The following is an 18639-nucleotide window of genomic DNA, read 5'->3' on the forward strand; positions in this document are numbered from 1 at the left end:
ATGTCTATATATATATATATATATATATACTCAGCAAGAAAATACATGTCCCATTTTAAATGACCCTGTCTGTACTGTGAGACGCCTAAGACAGCGATACAATTAGACAGGACGGACAGCTGATCGTCCTCCTAGTGGCAGACCACGTGTGACAACACCTGCACAGGATCAGTACATGCGGACATCATACCTGCGGGACGAGGTACAGGATGGCAACAACAACTGCCCGAGTTACACCAGGAACGCACAATCCCTCCAACAGTGCTCAGACTGTCCGCAATAGGCTGAGAGAGGCTGGACTGAGGGCTTGTAGGCCTGTTGTAAGGCAGGTCCTCACCAGACATCACTGGCAACAACGTCGCCTATGGGCAGAAACCCACCATTGCTGGACCAGACAGGACTGGCAAAAAGTGCTCTTCACTGATGAGTTGAGGTTTTTTCTCACCAGGGGTGATGGTCGGATTTGCGTTTAACGTTGAAGGAATGAGCGTTACACCGAGTCCTGTACTCTGGAGCGGGATCGATTTGGAGGTGGAGGGTCCGTCATGGTCTGGGGCAGTGTGTCACAGCATCATCAGACTGAGTTGTCATTGCAGGCAAACTTAATACTGTGCGTTACAGGGAAGACATCCTCCTCCCTCATGTGGTTGCCTTCCTGCAGGCTCATCCTGACATGACCTTCCAGCATGACAATACCACCAGCCATACTGCTCGTTCTGTGTGTGATTTCCTGAAAGACAGGTATGTCAGTGTTCTGCCATGGTCAGCGAAGAGCCCGGATCTCAATCCCATTGAGCACGTCTGGGACCTGTTGGATCGGAGGGTGAGGGCTAGGGCCATTCCCCTCCAGGGGCCATGCTGGAAGGGTTGGGTCTCACAGCAAGAATTGGCAAATGTGGTGCAGTCCATGAGGAGGAGATGCACTGCAGTACTTAATGCAGCTGGTGTCCACACCAGATACTGACTGTAACTATTGATTTTGACCCTCCCTTTGTTCAGGGACACATTATTCCATTTCTGTTAGTCACATGTCTATGGAACTTGTTCAGTTTATGTCTCAGTTGTTGAATCTTGTTATGTTCATACAAATATTTACACATGTTAAGTTTGCTGGGGAAAAAATGCAGTTGACAGTGAGAGGACATTTCTTTTTTTGCTGAGTTTATATACAGTGGGGAGAACAAGTATTTGATACACTGTCAATTTTGCAGGTTTTCCTACTTACAAAGCATGTAGAGGTCTGTAATTTTTATCATAGGTACACTTCAACTGTGAGAGACGGAATCTAAAACAAAAATCCAGAAAATCACATTGTATGATTTTTAAGTAATTAATTTGCATTTTATTGCATGACATAAGTATTTGATACATCAGAAAAGCAGAACTGAATATTTGGTACAGAAACCTTTGTTTGCAATTACAGAGATCATACGTTTCCTGTAGTTCTTGACCAGGTTTGCACACACTGCAGCATTGATTTTGGCCCACTCCTCCATACAGACCTTCTCCAGATCCTTCAGGTTTCGGGGCTGTCGCTGGGCAATACGGACTTTTAGCTCCCTCCAAAGATTTTCTATTGGGTTCAGGTCTGGAGACTGGCTAGGCCACTCCAGGACCTTGAGATGCTTCTTACGAAGCCAATCCTTAGTTGCTCTGGCTGTGTGTTTCAGGTCGTTGACATGCTGGAAGACCCAGCCACGACCCATCTTCAATGCTCTTACTGAGGGAAAGTGGTTGTTGGCCAAGATCTCGCGATACATGGCCCCATCCATCCTCCCCTCAATACGGTGCAGTAGTCCTGTCCCCGTTGCAGAAAAGCATCCCCAAAGAATGATGTTTCCACCTCCATGCTTCACGGTTGGGATGGTGTTCTTGGGGTTGTACTCATCCTTCTTCTTCCTCCAAACACGGCGAGTGGAGTTTAGACCAAAAAGCTCTATTTTTGTCTCATCAGACCACATGACCTTCTTCCATTCCTCCTCTGGATCATCCAGATGGTCATTGACAAGCTTCAGACGGGCCTGGAAATGCGCTGGCTTGAGCAGGGGGACCATGCGTGCTCTGCAGGATTTTAATCCATGACGGCGTAGTGTGTTACTAATGGTTTTCTTTGAGACTGTGGTCCCAGCTCTCTTCAGGTCATTGACCAGGTCCTGCCGTGTAGTTCTGGGCTGATCCCTCACCTTCCTCATGATCATTGATGCCCCACGAGGTGAGATCTTGCATGGAGCCCCAGACCAAGGGTGATTGACCGTCATCTTGAACTTCTTCCATTTTCTAATATCTGCGCCAACAGTTATTGCCTTCTCACCAAGCTGCTTGCCTATTGTCCTGTAGCCCATCCCAGCCTTGTGCAGGTCTACAATTTTATCCCTGATGTCCTTACACAGCTCTCTGGTCTTGGCCATTGTGGAGAGGTTGGAGTCTGTTTGATTGAGTGTGTGGACAGGTGTCTTTTATACAGGTAACGAGTTCAAACAGGTGCAGTTAATACAGGTAATGAGTGGAGAACAGGAGGACTTCTTAAAGAAAAACTAACAGGTCTGTGAGAGCTGGAATTCTTACTGGTTGGTAGGTGATCAAATACTTATGTCATGCAATAAAATGCAAATTAATTACTTAAAAATCATACACTGTGATTTTCTGGATTTTTGTTTTAGATTCCGTCTCTCACAGTTGAAGTGTACCTATGATAAAAATGACAGACCTCTACATGCTTTGTAAGTAGGAAAACCTGCAAAATCGGCAGTGTATCAAATACTTGTTCTCCCCACTGTATATATATATATTCTTCCAATATTTTTGAGCTGCACTTGAATGTAGTTTTTCCAATACACTAGAACTGGAATAGTCTTAAAACTCCAAGCTCAATCACTATTTGACACGTGTTGTTGACACAGGCATGTCAGATGAATATAATTTATTATCTTATGGCAAATGTTTATGTTCACCCAGGCTCCACCTGACAGTTGACCTATTGTGATGTCAAATCATAGAAATTCTGTATGTAATTCTATGGGTCAAATTACCCTCCGCTCATTCTGTCCTATCAGCACTGGACCTGGGCCTGAGGCACACATTCCAGCCAAGTGCCATTTTCACTCTGGAATGGATTCCTTTTGAGGAAATGAGGCCTGAAGACTCTGTAGACGCTTTATTCAGACGATCAAAGACGGAAGCCATTTCCAGTCGACCAGGGCCTTATTGAGTATGCAGAGAACATGTTGTAGCCCAGAGCCAGAGAGGGAGCGGAGCGGCTAGCGCTGGCTGGCTGGCTCTGATATATTCCGCCTGGCCATGGCTAAACCCACACACTCCCCAGCATCACTCCACTTTGCAGACAGAGAGCTAATTGGAGATGATCTCACAGATAAGTGCTCCAGACGGCACTCTTTTCCCTCCCTCCCTCCCTCCCTCCCTCCCTCCCTCCCTCCCTCCCCCTCTTCCCTCCCCCTCTTTCTTTCTTACTCAATTGCCATTCACTCTCTTCTTTTGTCTCATCTCTCTGTCCCCTCTCGCTGTCTTTCTCTCTTTCGCTAAGGCCCGAATGTGCTCAACAATGTTCATCTCCTTGATGCTCCCTCTATTCTCGCTCCTTCTCTCTCCTTCTCTCTTTCTCTCTCTCTCTCTCTTGCTCCTTCTCTCTTTCTCTCTCGCTCCTTCTCTCTCTCTCTCTCCCTCTCTCGTGTCCTCTTTTTCTCCCCTTCCTTCCATCGAATTTAAAGCATAACCTTTTATCACAATCCTGCCATTTCACAGGAAATACCAATTCCAGATGCAAAATTAGCTTTCTGATAATGTTTGACGATAGCTTTGCCTGACACTCCCTCTCTCCAAATGTTTTATTTGATTGTCACGCTGCACTGAAACTCAGTCTATCCTGTATCTTCTCAGTATTATTGGTGTCTGTTTCGCTCATTTTGCCTGACTAAGTGTATGCTGGGGTTGCTTTTATTGTGTCTTGACTACATCTTTAAATGTCCTAGGTATCTGGAGAGTCTTCATGCTAATAACATCTCTAGTTTCTCTGTTGTGTTTTCTATATTAGGTTCTAACCTCTCCCTCCCTTTTCTCTTTGGTTTATCTTTATCGTTGAGTTCTAACACCTGTTCTCCGTTCCGTTGCAGCGCGGGAGGAGAACGTGGCCACGTTCCGCGGCTCTGAGTACTTCTGCTACGACCTGTCCCAGAACCCTATCCAGTCCTCCAGCGACGAGATCACGCTCTCCTTCAAGACGTGGCAGCGCAACGGCCTGATCCTCCACACGGGGAAGTCTGCTGACTACGTCAACCTGGCCCTGAAGGACGGAGCCATGTCCCTGGTCATCAACCTGGGCTCCGGGGCCTTCGAGGCCATCGTGGAGCCTGTCAACGGGAAGTTCAATGACAATACCTGGCACGACGTCAAGGTCATGCGCAACCTCAGACAGGTAATAGTGGCTAGGGAGGGTGAGACAGGTAATAGTGGCTCAGGAGGGTGAGACAGGAAATTGTGGCTAGGGAGAGTGAGACAGGAAATTGTGGCTAGGGAGGGTGAGACAGGGAATTGTGGCTAGGGAGGGTGAGATAGGAACTTTTGGCTAGGGCGGGTGAGACAGGAAATTGTGGCTAGGGAGGGTGAGACAGGAAATTGTGGCTAGGGAGGGTGAGACAGGAAATTGAGGCTAAGGAGGGTGAGACAGGAGATTGTGGCTAGGGGGTGTGAGACAGGAACTTGAGAATAGGGAGGGTGAGACAGGTAATATTGGCTAGGGAGGTTGAGACAGGTAATAATGGCTAGGGAGGGACAGGTAATAGTGGCTAGGGAGGGTGAGACAGGTAATAGTGGCTAGGGAGGGTGAGACAGGAAATTGTGGCTAGGGAGGGTGAGACAGGTAATAGTGGCTAGGGAGGGTGAGGCAGGAAATTGTGGCTAGGGAGGGTGAGATAGGAACTTTTGGCTAGGGAGGGTGAGATAGGAACTTTTGGCTAGGGAGGGTGAGACAGGAAATTGTGTCTAGGGAGCGTGAGACAGGTAAATTTGGCTAGGGAGGGTGAGACAGGAAATTGTGGATATGGAGGGTGAGACAGGGCATTTTGGCTAGGGGGGGTGAGACAGGAAATTGTGGCTAGGGAGGGTGAGACGGGACATTGAGGCTAGGGAGGGTGAGACAGGAGATTGTGGCTAGGGGGTGTGAGACCGGAACTTGAGAATAGGGAGGGTGAGACAGGTAATAGTGGCTAGGGAGGGTGAGACAGGTAATAGTGGCTAGGGAGGTTGAGACAGGTAATAGTGGCTAGGGAGGGTGAGACAGGTAATAGTGGCTAGGGAGGGTGAGACAGGTAATAGTGGCTAGGGAGGGTGAGACAGGAAATTGTGGCTAGGGAGGGTGAGACAGGAAATTGTGGCTAGGGAGGGTCAGACAGGAAATTGAGGCTAGGGAGGGTGAGACAGGAAATTGTGGCTAGGGGGTGTGAGACAGGAACTTGAGAATAGGGAGGGTGAGACAGGTAATAGTGGCTAGGGAGGGTGAGACAGGTAATAGTGGCTAGGGAGGGTGAGACAGGTAATAGTGGCTAGGGAGGGTGAGACAGGTAATAGTGGCTAGGGAGGGTGAGAGGTAATTTTGGCTAGGGAGGGTGAGACAGGTAATAGTGGCTAGGGAGGGTGAGACAGAAGATTGTGTCAAGGGAGGGTGAGAAAGGAAATTGTGGCTAGGGAGGGTGAGACAGGAAATTGTGGCTAGGGATTGTGAGACAGGTAATAGTGGCTAGGGAGGGTGAGACAGGTAATTGTGGCTAGGGAGGGTGAGACAGGTAATAATGGCTAGGGAGGGTGAGACAGGTAATTGTGGCTAGGGAGGGTGAGACAGGTAATAATGGCTAGGGAGGGTGAGACAGGACATTGTGGCTAGGGAGGGTGAGACAGGACATTGTGGCTAGGGAGGGTGAGACAGGACATTGTGGCTAGGGAGGGTGAGACAGGTAATAGTGGCTAGGGAGGGTGAGACAGGAAATAGTGGCTAGGGAGGGTGAGACAGGTAATTGTGGCTAGGGAGGGTGAGACAGGTAATAATGGCTAGGGAGGGTGAGACAGGACATTGTGGCTAGGGAGGGTGAGACAGGACATTGTGGCTAGGGAGGGTGAGACAGGACATTGTGGCTAGGGAGGGTGAGACAGGACATTGTGGCTAGGGAGGGTGAGACAGGACATTGTGGCTAGGGAGGGTGAGACAGGTAATAGTGGCTAGGGAGGGTGAGACAGGAAATTGTGGCTAGGGAGGGTGAGACAGGTAATTGTGGCTAGGGAGGGTGCTAACACGTATAACACGTATATAAACACAGATTTATGTATACATTTATATATATATGTAAAAGTATATGCAGGATAACTGATACTAGGTGAAAGACCCGTCCGTATATGTTTAGTTTTTAATCTTAATTGGGTTCAGTTCCTAAATAGTTTTTATCGATCGTCATACATTCTCCTGTTCTTTTAGTTTGTTGATCATAGATGGAAAAGTCCACAAGAATTCCTACAGTTCGTTTGATTATGTTTTCTTCTTTAAGACAATCTATATTTTTAATCGCAATGACTTACTATGTAGTAAAAACAATGTTTATTTCATGCCTACTTTGACTTACTTTCCCGTGTTTTCTGAATTCCAAGAGCACCAATTTCCTGTCTGATTTTCCTCTGTCCATCAAGGCTCACTGTTTGCCTTGAGCAGAACCCCCCACTATTCTCTCTCTCTCTCTCTCTCTCTCTCTCTCTCTCTCTCTCTCTCTCTCTCTCTCTCTCTCTCTCTCTCTCTCTCTCTCTCTCTCTCACTCTCTCTCTCTCTGTGATTCTCTCTCTCTCTGTGATTTTCTCTCTCTCTGTGATTCTCTCTCTCTCTGTGATTCTCTCTCTCTGTCTCTGTCTCTGTCTCTGTCTCTGTCTCTGTCTCTGTCTCTCTCTCTCTCTCTCTCTCTCTCTCTCTCTCTCTCTCTCTCTCTGTCTCTCTCTCTGTCTCTCTCTCTCTCTGCCTCTCTCTCTCTGTCTCTCTCTCTGTCTCTCTCTTTGTCTCTGTATCTCTCTCTGTCTCTCTCTCTCCCAGAAGCCATCACACATTTGATGTGTTCAGGAGACTGCTTCTCTCTCTCTCTATCTCTCCCTGATCGTGGCTGCTGGCAGAGGGAAGCTCCAGTCAACCACAAAGGCTCCTGTTTACTCTCGACTTATCTCAGTTCAGCTGTAAAATCGCCCAGAAATCCGCATTCTGAAATATGCTAATAGTCAAGGTCTTGTTCCCTTTCCCCTCCTCAGTGAGAGTGGATGGAGGGAGGTTTCTGGCTCTAGGTGAGGGGGCCAAAGATAGACTAGGACAATGGATTTCAACTATTGTCAAACCAGCTATTGTACTAACAACACCCAATCCAAAGTCTTCATCGTTCTTCATTCATATTGTTTATTTTGTTTTTTTATTTATTAACAACCCCTCTGGTTCACTATTTATTTTCATTTCTTCCCCCCTTTTCCACAAAGCAATCAGGCATTGGACACGCTATGGTAAACAAACTCCATTGTCTGGTATATATCATTCCTATTTTCCTTTGAGGTTTTCTGTGTTCTCCTTCCTTCCCCCTCCTCCTCCCCCCTATGCAATCCCCCCTTTATTCCCTCCCTTTCTTCCTTCCCCTCTTCCCTCCCCTCTTTATTCCCCATCTTCCCTCCCTCTCTTTATTCCCTCCCTTTCTTCCTTCCCCTCTTCCCTCCCCTCTTTATTTCCCATCTTCCCTCCCTCTCTTTATTCCCTCCCTTTCTTCCTTCCCTCTCTTTATTCCCTCCCTTTCTTCCTTCCCTCTCTTACCTCCCCCTCTTCCTTCTCCTCTTCCTTTTTTATGATTCTTCATTCTAGACACCATTCTCAAAAAAATTGGAAATGTGTTTGGTGTTTCTTGGCTATCTTTATATTTGATTTTTCTCCCTCCCTCCCTCCCTCCCTCCCTCCCTCCCTCCCTCCCTCCCTCCCTCCCTCCCTCCCTCCCTCCCTCCCTCATCTTCCTGTTTCTCACAATAGCTCCTCTCCTCCTGCTTTTCTACAACTTCTTCCTCTCTTCCAAAGCCCTCCAGATCTAGTCTTTCTTTAGGGATATACTGTTTGACTAAAGCCTCCATGCATTCCCTATCTTTTGGCTGATGACTGTTGACCAAACTGCCAGCAGCTTTTCCACAACTACAACTACAACAAAATAGGAAAGGAAAACCCAAAAGGTCACCAATGGGAGGTCTGACAGTTGTTCCCAGTAGACAGTGGCGCATGACATGCCCAAACCTCTCCACCTCTCCCTCCATTCTCACACCATTCTCATCCTTTGCTTTCCTGAAAACCTATCTAACACCCAACTCTCACCTGCCATTCAAGCTGTCATTTGCGTGCACTGCATGTTAGTGTGGTGATTGCGACGCTACACCTGCCTTGAACCCACTCCCCCTCTCATGGCTTTTGGTGTGGTCTGAGTGTGTAGTGCTTGGCCTTTGGTATGTTCCATCCAGCTAACTTAGAGGGGTGGGCCTCACTTTGTGTTTGCACCCCCATTCACTCAACTCATTTTGTATTTAGACAATATCTCACTGCAAAATGGATATGATATGTAATACTCCTCATGTGTGGAATTAGCAGCACATCCCTATGCTTGTCAATGTCTCAATAAACCACCTATCAGTTGAACTCAAAATAAAACAAGCACAATCAATTTGTCCTTGGTGTCGTTGGCATCTTACTCACCATTCAAACCTAACCAAATTCCAAATCCCCTAAGAAATCACATATTCTAACCTGCATTCAAAGTTAAAGAAAATATACTGATGATATATTTTCTCTACCTGACCTTGTTGAACCTAAGAGTTGAAGTACGTGACATAATCAATGAGGAATCCAGTGACATGGTCCTGGTTTTGGGACTGGGAGGAATCCAGTGACATGGTCCTGGTTTTGGGACTGGGAGGAATCCAGTGAAAACGGTTCTGGTTTTGGGACTGGGCCACACACCTGAAGCCATTACTCTCACAACTGAGACTGTATCCAGACTAAAACCCCTGACAAACCTAGTCCCTGCTACATAAAGAGGAACCTTACCCAATTCCTAACCAACCCCAAGATGGTCATGAGTGGACTTTCTCCTTCCTGGTTCTTCCCGTTGTCTAGGTGACGTTATCGGTTGACGGTATCCTGACGACCACGGGCTACACCCAGGAGGACTACACCATGCTGGGATCCGATGACTTCTTCTACGTGGGCGGAAGCCCCAGTACCGCTGACCTGCCTGGGTCTCCTGTCAGCAACAACTTCATGGGCTGCCTCAAAGAGGTGAGACTGCTGGCAGTATGTACGTTTTAGATTTGAAAAGGAAAAATAGCAAACACTCGCTCTCAATTACTAAAACATATTACTGCTTAACGTAATTCGTTATAAAAAAATATATTTTACTGTTGAGCAAGAGCTGCACCTTTTCCTTTTCAATGATTATCAAATTGTTCTGTTGCCGGTCGACTCAAAACGGTTGAGCTTCTTTCCATTTCTACATTTCCATTTGATTAATTTAGCAGAATCTCTTAGAAAGCAGTGTTTCTAAAACGTCTGGTCAGGACTACCTTGTCCAGCGGGGTACTGTTCAAGCTTAGGTTGAAAGTTTGGGGACTGATACTATGCTACACTGTGTGTTCGCTAAAAGGTTACTTGTAAAAAGAGAGCGTTTTGCAAGGTGTATTATGCTCTGTGGGTCTCATGAAATCAAGACTGAATTCAATAAAGCCCATCTGGTTTTGAAGGAGGGAGACACAATCTTTCCAGATCTTCTTGGAGACGTCTGATCAAATTCACAGTGGTTAAACCCCCGACATCAAACTGTTGCAGGGGTATTTCATTTAGTTTTTTAATTGTTGGTAAATAATATGTTTGCGGCTGAGGACATCTAGCAGTGGCTTGGTTGCAGAGGCTCGGGTGAAGAGATGGAATGGGATTGGTTGACTATGCAGCTGGGTCAAATGTGACAATAGGAAGCAAAGAGACCGTTTAAAAAGTGTCTGTTTCATTGAGTCCGTTTTGCTTCGAGTTATTTTGATTAGATGCTGACATTCAGCCCATTTTAAACAGCGCCACCGTTGCCCTCTGAGCAAACACACATGCAGAAACACACACATAGTAAGACACACAGAAACACACACACAGAAATGCACACACATAAATCCACACACAGAAACACACACACAGAAACACACACTGGACCCTTACAAATCAGCCGGGCTAGATAATCTGGACCCTTTCTTTCTAAAACTATCTGCTGAAATTGTGGCCACCCCTATTACTAGCCTCTTCAACCTCTCTTTCGTGTCGTCTGAGATTCCCAAAGATTGGAAAGCAGCTGCGGTTATCCCCCTCTTCAAAGGGGGGGACACTCTTGACCCTAACAGCTACAGACCTATATCTATCCTACCCTGCCTTTCTAAGGTCTTCGAAAGCCAAGTCAACAAACAGATTACCGACCATTTCGAATCCCACCATACCTTCTCCGCTATGCAATCTGGTTTCAGAGCTGGTCATGGGTGCACCTCAGCCACGCTCAAGGTCATAAACGATATCTTAACCGCCATCGATAGGAAACAATACTGTGCAGCCGTATTCATTGACCTGGCCAAGGCTTTTGACTCTGTCAATCACCACATCCTCATCGGCAGACTCGACAGCCTTGGTTTCTCTAATGATTGCCTCGCCTGGTTCACCAACTACTTCTCTGATCGAGTTCAGTGTGTCAAATCGGAGGGTCTGTTGTCCGGGCCTCTGGCAGTCTCTATGGGGGTGCCACAGGGTTCAATTCTTGGACCGACTCTCTTCTCTGTATACATCAATGATGTCGCCCTTGCTGCTGGTGATTCTCTGATCCACCTCTACGCAGACGACACTATTCTGTATACTTCTGGCCCTTCTTTTGACACTGTGTTAACAACCCTCCAGGCGAGCTTCAATGCCATACAACTCTCCTTCCGTGGCCTCCAATTGCTCTTAAATACAAGTAAAACTAAATGCATGCTCTTCAACCGATCGCTGCCTGCACCTGCCCGCCTGTCCAACATCACTACTCTGGACGGCTCTGACTTAGAATATGTGGACAACTACAAATACCTAGGTGTCTGGTTAGACTGTAAACTCTCCTTCCAGACTCACATCAAACATCTCCAATCCAAAGTCAAATCTAGAATTGGCTTCCTATTCCGCAACAAAGCATCCTTTACTCATGCTGCCAAACATACCCTTGTAAAACTGACCATCCTACCAATCCTCGACTTCGGTGATGTCATTTACAAAATAGCCTCCAAAACCCTACTCAACAAATTGGATGCAGTCTATCACAGTGCCATCCGTTTTGTCACCAAAGCCCCATATACTACCCACCACTGCGACCTGTACACTCTCGTTGGCTGGCCCTCGCTTCATACTCGTCGCCAAAGCCACTGGTTCCAGGTCATCTACAAGACCCTGCTAGGTAAAGTCCCCCCTTATCTCAGCTCGCTGGTCACCATAGCAGCACCTACCTGTAGCACGCGCTCCAGCAGGTATATCTCTCTAGTCACCCCCAAAACCAATTCTTCCTTTGGACGCCTCTCCTTCCAGTTCTCTGCTGCCAATGACTGGAACGAACTACAAAAATCTCTGAAACTGGAAACACTTATCTCCCTCACTAGCTTTAAGCACCAGCTGTCAGAGCAGCTCATAGATTACTGCACCTGTACATAGCCCATCTATAATTTAGCCCAAACAACTACCTCTTTACCTACTGTATTTATTTATTTATTTTGCTCCTTTGCACCCCATTATTTCTGTCTCTACTTTGCGCTTTCTTCCACTGCAAACCAACCATTCCAGTGTTTTTTAGTTTTTATTTTACTTGCTGTGTTGTATTCACTTCGCCTCCATGGCCTTTTTATATTTTTATTTATTTATACATATATTTGTTTGCCTTCACCTCCCTTATCTCACCTCACTTGCTCACATTGTATATAGACTTATTTTTTTCACTGTATTATTGACTATATGTTTGTTTTACTCCATGTGTAACTATGTGTTGTTGTATGTGTCGAACTGCTTTGCTTTATCTTGGCCAGGTCGCAATTGTAAATGAGAACGTGTTCTCAATTTGCCTACCTGGTTAAATAAAGGTTAAATAAAATAAATAAATAAAACACACAGAAACACACACACAGAAACACACACACAGAAACAGACACACAGAAACACACACACAGAAACACACACACAGAAACACACACACAGAAACACAGACACACACACACACACAGACACACAGAAACACACACACAGAAACACACACACAGAAACACACACACAGAAACACACACACATAGTAACACACACATAGTAAGACACACAGAAACACACACTTAGTAAGACACACAGAAACAGACACACAGAAACACACACAGAAACAGACACACAGAAACACACACAGAAACAGACACAGAAACACACACACAGAAACACACACAGAAACAGACACACAGAAACACACACAGAAACACACACACAGAAACAGACAAATGCGCGCACACACACACACACAAACCCATGCACGCTCCCTGGAGCTGGTGATGTCATCCTTTAGCGCCAGCAATCACTACTGTAACACATGGCCTTTACTAACCCATTCACTGCTGTAACACTGGGCCTTTACCCCTACCTACATTATACTGACCCAGTCACTGCTGTAACACTGGGCCTATACTGGCCCAATTACTACAGTAACACTGGGCCTTTACTGGCCCATTCACTACTGTTTACTGTCCCATTCACTACTGTAACAGTGGACCTTTACTGGCCCATTCACTACTGTAACACTGGGCCTTTACTGGCCCATTCACTACTGTAACACTGGGCCTTTACTGGCCCATTCACTACTGTTTACTGACCCAGTCACTGCTGTAACACTGGGCCTTTACTGGCCTAATCACTACTGTAACACTGGGCCTTTACTGGCCCAATTACTACAGTAACACTGGGCCTTTACTGGCCCATTCACTACTGTAACACTGGGCCTTTACTGGCCCATTCACTACTGTAACACTGGGCCTTTACTGGCCCATTCACTACTGTAACACTGGGCCTTTACCCCTACCTACATTATACTGACCCAGTCACTGCTGTAACACTGGGCCTTTACCCCTACCTGCATTATACTAACCCAATCACTGCTGTAACACTGGGCTTTTACTGGCCCAATTACTACAGTAACACTGGGCCTTTACTGGCCCATTCACTACTGTTTACTGGCCCATTCACTACTGTAACACTGGGCCTTTACTGGCCCATTCACTACTGTAACACTGGGCCTTTACTGGCCCATTCACTACTGTACCACTGGGCCTTTACTGGCCCATTCACTACTGTAACACTGGGCCTTTACTGGCCCATTCACTACTGTAACACTGGGCCTTTACTGGCCCATTCACTACTGTAACACTGGGCCTTTACTGGCCCATTCACTACTGTAACACTGGGTCTTTACTGGCCGAGTCACTACTGTAACACTGGGCCTTTACTGGCCCATTCACTACTGTAACACTGGGCCTTTACTGGCCCATTCACTACTGTAACACTGGGCCTTTACTGGCCCATTCACTACTGTAACACTGGGCCTTTACTGGCCCATTCACTACTGTAACACTGGGCCTTTACTGGCCCATTCACTACTGTAACACTGGGCCTTTACTGGCCCATTCACTACTGTAACACTGGGCCTTTACTGGCCCAGTCACTACTGTAACACTGTTCCCACTAGCTCTTTAACAACATCATACATGCTTATGAACACTTATTCATACTCATATGCATATCCACAGACACTGATGCCAGGGAGGTCACTGCTCCACCGTTGTTGATCAGAATACATCTGGTCCCTTTTCCTTTCAGCCTCCATCTCCTCTGGGTGAATCACACACACACACACACACACACACAGACACACACACACACAGAACACAGAAACACTGCTATCCTCCACACTGCATTCCCTGCCATTAAGACTAATTTGCCTGCTGGCCATGTCCCTGCCATCTAACACCATTATGGATAAATGTTTTGTTACCATGGCACCAGGTAGTCCCCATGTCTCCTGCTGCTCACACACACACACACACACACACACACACACACACACACACACACACACACGCACACGCACACGCACACGCACACGCACACGCATTTACTAGGTAGCTGTTGGTAGCCGGTCATTGTGCCTTACATAAATGGACATAATGATAGTCATTATGTCTCCTTTATCATCCGTAAGACGTCTTTCCTTTCAGAGAAACGCTGACAGAGACAGCTAGTTTTGTTAAAATAACGTCAAAATCAATCATTTATATATGTAGTGTAATTGTAATCATCAGAGAATTGTATATCATTTCAGAACGTCAATGCATTTTTTAGCATAATCAACATTTATATTTTGTTATTTGCAATAGTTTATACTGTACTACAAGTACATTTTGAAATGAACATTTTCAAGTATTTTTTGATATTCATATTGTAAACAGCTAAGTGTAATCCATCTAATTATTTATTGTATGGAAAAAAACAAAAGAAGAAGAGAGAATAGGCAATGGTCTGAAGTCAGAAAATAAAGGAAAATCACATAAGCACCACAAAGCCTATTCCACCCATGCTCTACCAAGGTTTTACAGCACCACAATGCCTATTCCACCCATGCTCTACCAAGGTTTTACAGCACCACAATGCCTACTCCACCCATGCTCTACCAAGGTTTTACAGCACCACAATGCCTATTCCACCCATGCTCTACCAAGGTTTTACAGCACCACAATGCCTATTCCACCCATGCTCTACCAAGGTTTTACAGCACCACAATGCCTATTCCACCCATGCTCTACCAAGGTTTTACAGCACCACAATGCCTATTCCACCCATGCTCTACCAAGGTTTTACAGTGCACAGCTTTGACCTACTACAGTAGCTATTTAAAAAATAATTGAACCTTTATTTAACTAGGCAAGTCAGTTAAGAACAAATTCTTATTTACAATGACGACCTACACCGGCCGTAATGCGAGTGTAGCGAAATGCTTGTGCTTCTGGTTCCGACAGTGCAGTAATATCTAACAAGTAATCTAACAATTCCCCAACAACTACCTTATACACACAAATCTAAAAGGGGGGAATGAGAATATGTACATATAAATATATGGCCGAGTGGCATTGGCAAGGTGCAATAGATGGTATAAAATACAGTATATACCTATGATATGAGTAATGTAAGATATGTACCAATTATTAAAGTGGTATTATTTAAAGTGGCATTGTTTAAGGTGACTAGTGATCCATTTATTAAAGTGTCCAGTGATTGGGTCTCCATGTGGGCAGCAGCCTCTCTATGTTAGTGATGGCGGTTTAGCAGTCTGATGCCCTTGAGATAGAAGCTGTTCTTCAGTCTCTCGGTCCCAGCTTTGATGCACGAGATGACCATGCAGTTCCCCTGTCCAAACAGCCCCAGGAAGACGTGTGTGTGTGTGTGTGTGTGTGCATCTGCCCTCAGATCAGAGTTGAGATTTGCTTGTCTAGCTTTGGCTTGTGGCCTGTAGCTGTCACCACCCACACTGTCACACTCTTACCCCCTGGCAATACAGTGAACACACACACACACACACATGAACTCACGCACCGATGCACACACACACACACACAAGCAGCACAAATGCCTCACACCACTAGGTCCACTAGAAGTCTTTGATTTCATGTATGCACAGCGGCCTGTGTGAGAGCATGGTGCTGGAGTTTGGAAAGCATCCCACCCTGTGGAATAAAATACACACTGCAACTGTTATTCATTCATCAGACCAATTGAGTGAAAGAGAGACACACACTCAGTCAGAGAGTGAGTGAGTGAGTGAGTGAACCTATATTTATTTTCCTGTTTGTACTTTAACTATTTGCAGATTATTACAACACTGTATATATATATACATAATATTACATTTGAAAATGTCTTTATTATTTTGGAACTTTTGTATGTGTAATGTTTACTGTTCATTTTTTATTGTTTATTTAACTTTTGTTTATTATCTATTTCACTTGCTTTGGCAATGTAAACATATGTTTCCCATGCCAATAAAGCCTTTAAATGCAATTGAAATTGAGAGAGAGAGAGAGAGAGAGTTCATGGGCTCATGAGTTCTTCTGCAAAGAATATATAATTATAGAGTTGGATAAATGTAAATAAAATTGAATTTCTTCACAAGGACTTATACAGGATACCAATCTCAACATTAAAACCTTCAATCCAAATGAAAATTTCTGACCTAAAACCTTGATTTTGGACAAAATTACCCTAATGGATTCTTACTACCGTGGACTATCAAGAAAAAACATCTAACAAACCAAAACATGCTGAAGAAACAGCGGAACCTGGAAATACCATCCAACACAACACTGAGCGAGTAATATTCAGTCTGAACCTACTTCTGAAGCTAGAAAGTAAAAAACAATAATCACTAGGTAATGTTGTTGTATAAAGCTAAGTAAATAAGTATACTAAGCTACCAAGCTGCTAGGACAGAACAGACCTGCCGGCACCTTCAATTAGCACTGAAGTGTGAAGTCAGATGTGAAACTCTTGAGCCCAACAACAAGTTTCACCCAAATACAGAGGCCTTTGAAGCCCCAATGGTTTATCCCTGTCCAGAGGTCATTACAATACAGTACCCCATGGATATAAAAATAACACTGCAAGGATTAAGTACAGAAAAAAGCTCCTCAAGGACAATCCAGAGACACTATTTGCTGACTGCTACAAAGAGGGGAATGTAAGCAACTTAATTTTCCACACATCCCCTGGCATGACACAGTGCAATGTCAAGAGAGAGGTTTTTGGCCCAGCATGGAAACTCAGAATAGACATTGAGGAAGTTGAAACAACCTCTGTCAACGTGTACAAGTCTGGGACAGTAATGGTGCAGGGCATCCTCATGCAGTTCCAGCAGGACTTTTACGGGATCAAAGAGTGAGCACAGCAGGAAAAGCTCTCTCTCGATGGCGACTCCCCCATCCTGAGTGAGTCTTTCACACCTCTTCAAACTGTCCTGCAGACAACGATAGTCACCACCCCCCCAACACTGAATACACCCAGGTGCACTGCTCCTCTATCATTGAGAGGGATACATTCACAGAGCTGGAGACAGACATGGTGGAGCTCAGAGATCTAGTCCACACAATCCAGACAGAACAAACCCACAAAACAGACCAACACAACAACACCCCCCCAACAAGACCCAGAGGGCAGAAGGTGGAGATGGACGGCTGTCTTGAGAGAGCTGGCTGCTCTACAGACTGAGGTGAGAAAACTTAAAGAGGCACCAATGGCACTGAAGGATGAGGTCAGAAAGCTGAGGTGTGACAGAGAGCAGGACACTACCCCAGACAAGCCAGCAGAACAGCCCACCTCAGACCTGGACCACAACCTCAACACCACAATGGGACAGACAACCCAGGACCCACCAACCCAACAGACCCCACCTCCTCCTAACAACCCTCCGGTCAGCTTTGTGTTTTTCCCAAACACAAAGCGGCTAAACTCTGGTGCCCAAACACTAGGCATGACCCTGTAGTTGTTGTCAGAGGACAGACTAAGGTCTCCCAGTCACATCATAATTCACACAGCACAAACAACCTGAGAGCCCAGCAGGAAAAGGGTAGCAACAGCACTCAAGGGACGGATTGAAAAAGCTTCTTCCACTTTCCCCAATGCACAAGTGGTTATCTCCACCCTGCTACGACGAAAATACTTTCACCTTGCTACCATACAGCAGGTGAATGCAAGCATTTCGCAAGACTGTGCCTCAAAACCTAATGTCTACCTGGCCCACCACTCCACCCTGGACTTGAACAGCCTTTACAACCAGGACCACCTCTACAAGGCAGCAATTCCAACTTTTGCCAGCACCCTGAAGGACGTTACCCTCAACCGTAGTCCCAGCACCTCACACAGAAGCAACAGAGCAACGGACACCCCGCCCAGACCAGCGAGACACCCTCCCAGACCTGGAAGACCCTCTCCTGAAGTATCTGCCACGAGTGTACCCACGCCAAGATGACCTAAACCCAGACCATAGCACCACCAGCCACACCCCAACCAGCTAAGACCACCATAAGCAAACCCTGGCCACACCAAATATTGGCCACCCATATCAGACCTATGCCCCTTCTGCCCACCCCATGCCCTCCGCCCCTGCGACAAGGACCTCAACATGGCAGCATGATATATGCCAAGGCCGTGAGCAGAGCAACAGACCCCACCCCCACTATCACACCAGTCCAAGCCCCATCTTGCGACCTAAGAGGTATGTATCAGTTGCTCAACATGCTCTGCTCACACTTACTGTATTGGTCCAGGCCTAAACCACACAAAAACAACATTAGACATTATGGAACACAAAGCTTTTACTATCTCATCCTAGAATATACAAGGTATGGGGTCATCTGCCTTTGGCCTAAAGAGCAGGGACCCAGACTTTGGAAATACAGACATTGTCATCCTACAATAAACATGGTGTAAAGGAGACGGACACACTGGTTGTCCTCTAGGTTATA

General features: G+C 45.9%; 1 protein-coding gene across 1 annotated transcript in view; it reads left to right on the forward strand.

Annotated features, from left to right (window-relative positions):
- The window catches only part of LOC139563439 (neurexin-3a-like), a 650445-nt gene that overhangs the window by 122366 nt on the left and 509440 nt on the right, over window positions 1–18639 (forward strand). The window contains exons 6-7 of the mRNA XM_071382111.1: window positions 4128–4429; window positions 9170–9331. Coding sequence (XP_071238212.1) covers window positions 4128–4429; window positions 9170–9331 — 464 coding nt within the window. The remainder of the gene's footprint in view (window positions 1–4127; window positions 4430–9169; window positions 9332–18639) is intronic.

Source organism: Salvelinus alpinus, chromosome 34 (genome assembly GCF_045679555.1).
Source record: "Salvelinus alpinus chromosome 34, SLU_Salpinus.1, whole genome shotgun sequence".
NCBI lineage: Eukaryota > Metazoa > Chordata > Actinopteri > Salmoniformes > Salmonidae > Salvelinus > Salvelinus alpinus.